General features: G+C 44.2%; 1 protein-coding gene across 1 annotated transcript in view; it reads left to right on the top strand.

Annotated features, from left to right (window-relative positions):
* The first annotated feature begins 241 nt into the window (after positions 1-241).
* LOC137437035 (DNA-directed RNA polymerase II subunit RPB2-like) overlaps positions 242-6,569 on the top strand; it is a 122,334-nt gene continuing 116,006 nt past the window's right edge. Inside the window, exons 1-3 of the mRNA XM_068131351.2 lie at positions 242-377; positions 513-585; positions 4,450-4,600. Of these exons, the coding sequence (XP_067987452.1) occupies positions 359-377; positions 513-585; positions 4,450-4,600 (243 nt within the window). The 5' untranslated portion in view covers positions 242-358. The remainder of the gene's footprint in view (positions 378-512; positions 586-4,449; positions 4,601-6,569) is intronic.

Below are 6,569 nucleotides of genomic sequence, written 5' to 3'. Positions count from 1 at the left end.
CAGAATATCATGATAAAAGTGAAGGAAATCACTTTAATAAACTTCAGTCAGACTTTTATAGTTTTAAAACGACGATGCTGAAGGTGGACAGTTCTTAGGCACAAAATCATCTTTGATCCGCGAGCTCAGGGTACGAAAGGTGAAGAGGTCACATCAAAACTAACTTTCTGTTGATCTTGTATCATGACGTTACAATGTGTCTCGGGGACCTGCAACACAATCTGCACTATATATAATCACAGACTATAAATAGTGCTGAGTTGTGTGCTCTGTAGTTTGGGTTTGACCATCGCCACGGAAAGTTTCTTTCGGGGTGGCACGATCTTCGTTAATATTCGAGGATTATCCAACTTTTAAGATGTATGATCCAGATGATGGTATGGGCACTCGATGCGTCATTCATATTTGTTTTTCAAGTTGATTTGTTGCTATAAAAATTAAACTTTAATCGTATTTTGTTGTTTTATTCAATCTCTCTTGAATGAAATGTGTATCTTTCCTTAAACCAATAGATATCCGATATGATGAAGAGGATGATGAAATAACTCCAGATCTTTGGCAAGAGGCGTGCTGGATTGTTATCAGGTAACACACTTGTTGTTTGCTGTTGTAATATCTCACGCCAAAACACAATTACCTGTAGATGATAAATGTTGAGACTTTTTAATATAATATGTAATTTACAGTTAAAACAAGAACAGCACTCGGTAGAGCGCATACATCTACCAGGCTGAACGGTTTACGTTTTTTTTATTCCACTGATAGGCCTGATCTGGTTCCGGACCTGAACACAAATCTCATCAGATTGTTCTTGTGACCGACCCAACTCATTCACGAAGTTTTGTCATAATCTTTCCACGACCTTTTGAAATATTGTGCTATCTATTGTTTTTGGCCTAATCTCTTATTATTGAAGAATAATTTTTTATTTCTCGTGTGTGGATCCAGATCTTCACCAAAATGGAATCGATTCTTGCTTCTCACACTCCCAACCTGTTCACCAACTTTCGTCATCATCCATCCACAACTTTTTGAAATATCTTGCTATATATTGTTTTTGGCTCCATCTCTCAATGGTGAAAAATCATTTGTTAAAAAACAATTCTTGTATCCGGATGTTTCCCAAAATCGAATAAATTCGTCCTCGTCACATACCCAAGCCTGTCCACCAAGTTTTATCCGAATCCATCCATAACTTTTTAAAATATCCTGCTCACAGACATAAAAACATATCCTCTGTCCACCTTTAGTGACAGAGGTAATGAAGTCGGGATTTTTATTTATTTATTTTTTTTACATGATTTATGACAGAGATAAAAGCAGTTGATTTACGACTTGTGGTAATGTTGGCTTAATGTAAGAGGCCTCACCAAAATATACAATTCTTGAGAGATATGAAGAATCTCCTCCGCTTAAATTGGGTGTCTGGATGTTCAGATGGACACCGTTCTTCATTGACGTTTCAACCTTTTTATCCCAGAAGCTCTCTGAACAGTGGGTTCAAAACACTATTTGTGTGCGAAGGTCAACCAATAAGTCGGAGAGAAAAAGATCTGAAGAATTCCTTAAACCTGATGACTTCCTTGATTCATTAACCATCCGGATCAGCTGGGAGCTGTCTGTAGAGATTGTGAAGATAAATACAATTCCCACTCACCATTTACTAAGTGGGTTGAAGAAAAGTTGGAATAAACATTACTTGGGAAAATCCAGCTTCAGATTTATAAAAACCCGAGCCACTCAGGAATAACGATATATGAACCAAACGACACGAGCAGTATCAAAAATAAACAACTAAATAACTGCTCACCGCCACTCATTTACTTATTCCTATTTTCCCACCTGTGGAACCAACTTCAACATTCTCTTCGATCTCATTCTTCCCTCCATGTTTTCCATCTCAGATCGTCCCCAATCCAAAACCATGATCTTTACCTCCCTCGTTAACCCCACCCAACCCAATCCCTCCTTCCAAATTTCCAGTTTTCCCTCCTGAGAGTTCCCTTTTTTATCCATATTGTCCACACCATGTATCCTCTCCTGCCCCCAGTCCTCCCCACACCCATTGTTTGGCTGCCTTCCTCTGTCTTGGCTTTCGTCTCTGCTGTTGGTGTTTCCCCCCTCTCTCCCTACTGTTCTTTTTGTCTTTTTGCATCCTGATCCGTTCAGTGGACCAGTACAAGTTCTTCTACCTGCCTCGACTACGTAGACAGAGTAAATCGTGAAAAGTCTTGATACATCCTAGGTCTCAGAGACGACCTCTCCAGGAAGGACGTGGCATGTCCACGAGTAAACGAAAAACACCTGGCGAGCACAAGCACTGGTGAAAAATTAAAGTGATAAAGTATAATTCACAACCAGATTGCGGAAACGTCGTCCTGCGGATTTGATGCTCCAAATTGGCGGAACTAAAATTAAGTTCACGAGAAGGTCGTGTGTCTGTCTTCTTCACAGTATATTGGTTGAGAGACCCCTGTGAAACTCGTGACAACCCTCTGGAACTTCTAAGAACCTTCTTCGGGTGGGATGAGGCCTTCAGGGTGTACATGATGAGAATGAGGCCTTCAGGATTCAGAATGTGGCCTTCTGAGGGTCTTCAGGATGTACTATAACTATATGGGACCTTGGCTGTTTCTCATCGAATGACCTGAAAAAGATGGCATCACAGATTTGGGAACATAAACACCAATGTCACAGAACACTGAGTTGAGGGGCTGTGGCCATCATCAATAGGAGGGGAGAGATCGAGTTGAATCCAAACTGGTGCCGGAGAAACAGAGTGTTCAGGTCTGGAGGTTTGTGCCGTGAATCGTTGCCCGACTGATACCTGCAGCCAGATTTGCTGTTGCTGGTTAGTCATAATATCGCGGGTGTGTACATATGCCCTCTGCTCCGGTTTGATGTGAGATTGCCATTCTTCGTGGAGAATCAATATTGCCCGAGGGGTCTTGCTCCCCCAAGTTGTTTCAGACTCATTTCCCAGAGAAATAATTTATCCCCCTGTCATGTATGGACGTACAAATTGTTCCCGGTGTTCAAACTGGTCTCCTCACACCCTCGTCCACCTCCCCCCACCCCCCCGCCATCCTAAGAGTTAAGTTATCGGTAGAAAAGAAGTAAATTCCATCAGGTTTTTGTGACCTTTGATTACATCTGTGGTTCATTGGTTCTTGATATGATCAAGTTGCTCATGCCCGCACGGGATTCTAAACGGAGTAGGGATGGAGGAAACAAAAATGCAAATATCGTCTTCTGTCATCGAGCCGGCAAACTGGGAGCAACAATTCACATTATTTGCCACATCTGATACAATTTAAATTCTTTAATGGCGGCAAGTTTCTCCATTTGAAACCGTTTGTCGATATATGTAGCTTTTTGATGCCTTGGGTCCATAATAATAATAATTTGTGTTTGTGTCAAAGCCAGTGACCAATTGCAAATTAATAGTAGGATTCTTCTTGGTTATGGCCTCGTGTTGGCTTAGTGGTTAGGGTGCTGGCTTGGGATCCTAGGATCCTGGGTGTTGAATCCCGGTCGATCGCTGAATTAACACCAGGGGGGTTGACTCAGCCTGTCATCCTTCCGAGGTCGGCAAATTGAGTACCAGCTCACTGGTAATTCCCTGTGTGTGGCAAGAGGCGACTAACAGGGTTTGCGGCAGGAAGGGCATCCGGCCATAAAACATTGCTTCAAAAGGGGGACCAGGGTGCCCAAAAAAGGCCAACCCCTGCTCTGTGGGGAAAAATGGCCTCTAAAGGTGTTTTTTTAAAATTCTTCTTGGTTATAAACCTATTTTTACCTCTGCCAACGAAGGTGGACGGTGGTTGTGTTTTCACATCTGCCTGTTTGTTTGTCTGAGCAGGATATCTCAAAAAGTCATGGACAGATTTGGACGAAATTTGGTGGGCAGTTTGGGTGTGTGCCAAGGACGAATTGATGAGATTTTGGCGAAGATCCAGATCCGACAATTTATTAACTGATTCTTCACCATTGAGTGATTGTGTTACACAGTATATCGTTTTTAGCCTGATTTCAAAAAGTCATGGACGGATTCGGACGAAACTTGGTGGACAGGTTGGGTGTATGACAAGGACTAATTAATTCGATTTTGGTGAAGATCCGGATCTGGATATGAGAATTTTTTTTTTAAATGTGTCTTCACCATTGAGAGATGGGACCAAAAACAAAATATAGCATGATATTTCAAAAAGTTGTGGAAGAGTTGTACAAAACTTGGTGGAAGAGTTGGGTAAGTGAGAATAACAAGCCGATTCGATTTTGGTTCAGGTCCAAATCCAGATCCGGCCTATCAGTGGATACAAAACATAAACTGTACAGCCTGGTGGAGGCCGTTTGATGAAAAAGTTAAATTCAATGTTCAAGTAACTATATTTTCTATTGTTCATTTGGTTGTACAAAGTATCTGCAGTCACATGTTCTTCCCCACAGCTCATATTTTGATGAAAAGGGTCTGGTGCGCCAACAGCTGGATTCTTTTGATGAGTTTATCCAAATGTCCATCCAACGGATTGTGGAGGAAGTTCCATCTGTCGAGCTTCAAGGAGAGGCCCAGCACAGACATGGCCATCTCGACATTCCAGTACGCAAGAGCAAACCATCTTATTCTATGAAGTTATAAACCTTTCAAAGGATAATTTATTATCATCTGTAATTTTTGTGGGTGAGATCACTACAAGGCGATTTCCCAGAAACATAATATATAGTGATGCTGACCTGAGAAGGTAAGCACAGAAACAGACAAATTGGGCCATCTGGGTCTTAACCACTTACAATTCCTGTCATTGTATCCATTTTCTTCACTTACCTTTTCCATAACATACTGCCACCTCAGACGGTTCCGATAACACAGACCATCTGCGGCGGGGGCACAAGACCCCCACAAAGGACCAGAACGGTGTTTTTGTTTACTGCATTCAATCTAACAACTACTATGCCCCGAGGAACACCCAAATGGCAGCCCAACCTGGTTGAGCAGGAGGCAAAGGGTGGGAAAACGTCTCATTATTAAAATTGGTTTATTTGAAAAACAAATACGGGGATAAGGGTAGACAAGACATGTCTAAAATGGACCAACCAAGCGATCGACAGACACAAGTAGGGATGAGGGGGCATGCAAACTTTTGTACAAGCAGATAAATAACCAACTGTGGTGCCAAAAATAAATACCGGGGAACGTGTGAGCGAGGAAGGCACAAGCTGGTTTTGTGTCCAGTATGGCCTGTGCAGACTGGTGCTGCGGCACAGGCTTTGTGCAGCACAGGGCTTGTGCAGCACAGGGCTTGTGCAGCACAGAGCTTGTGCAGGTGCATCACAGGACTGAAGGCTGGTGATGAGGAGAGGTATGGCAGTGAAGAGAGGTATGCTGTCTCTCTAAAAGTCCAGCTCAAACTCACATGCACAGTACAGATATGTCCTTCGTAAACTTTGGGACCGCCCGCCTTCATCCATTGTGGTTGCCCACTAGTGTGGGTGGCACCTTCTAACCCTGCAGAGCAGGGCCTAGAAAAAGTGTTCCTCCCTCAGCTCGAGCTCGACAGCTGATCTCGCCACCATTGCCCGCTGTGAGCCTGCCAAACTGTTCATACTGTTGCCTTGAAAGGTACGTAGCGGGTCTTCCTCTCCAAGTCCTCACCTGGCCTTGCTCAACAACAGAAGGTTTTACACAACAACCTTACTCTATATTCTCTTAAGTTAACACTCACTGCCTCATCACTGCATGTTTTACAATTTGACTTGCTTCAAGTCAAATTGATATTGTCGCGCGGACCCTTCCGGTTAATACCAGGGACCGCGGATGACCAGAACGGATTTACATGAGACGACAACCAAACACGGATTCTACTATAAAACGCGGGAGGAAGAAGGGAAGTGGAAGCTGCGGCAAAAGCGCTTATCTTCAGCGAACCGACGGCAGCTGCAGGGAAATTAATGAACTCGACACCGAGTTAAAATGTACAAAAATAGGGATTTATTCACGGACCCAATACAATGAAACGCGACAGCAATCAAATAAATTAAATCCTACGTTGGGATCCCACACACCTCACTTCAGAAACGAGACAGGGGCAAATGAATTAATAAAAGAACACGTTCATCGTGGATGTGTGAACTGGTGCGTCCTTATCTGTCTGTCGTCTTTGGTTCCCACGCGACTCCAAGCTCTGCTGCACACCACGAGGTCCCTCGCTCCAGCACCACGAAGGCCCGAGCCAACGCCCACTCCAGGCTCCTCGTCGACCGCCCACGAGGTCCATGCACCACTCTAAGCTCCAGGAGCACCGAGCACCGCTCCAAGCGCCACGCAGATGGTGAACCCACGACCACCAGGACCTCTCTAGACCAAGAAGGGAGGCGCAGAGAGCACAAGATGTCGTGCAGCGTCCAGACAGCCAGAGAGGGATGTGCAGCACAAGAGGCAGCGAAGACCCCAAAAACTAGAGCTACGCAAGAGCTAGAGCTAGAGCTGCTGAAGCTGTCGTGCAGCCCCTTTTATCACGTTGCGTCCACTCTCCTCCGATGTTCCCTCTTGCTGGCGCCCTCTCATTGGC

Source organism: Myxine glutinosa, chromosome 11, assembly GCF_964187855.1.
Source record: "Myxine glutinosa chromosome 11, kmMyxGlut1.1, whole genome shotgun sequence".
Taxonomy (NCBI): Eukaryota; Metazoa; Chordata; class Myxini; order Myxiniformes; family Myxinidae; genus Myxine; species Myxine glutinosa.
This window is presented reverse-complemented; position numbering and strand designations above follow the sequence as displayed.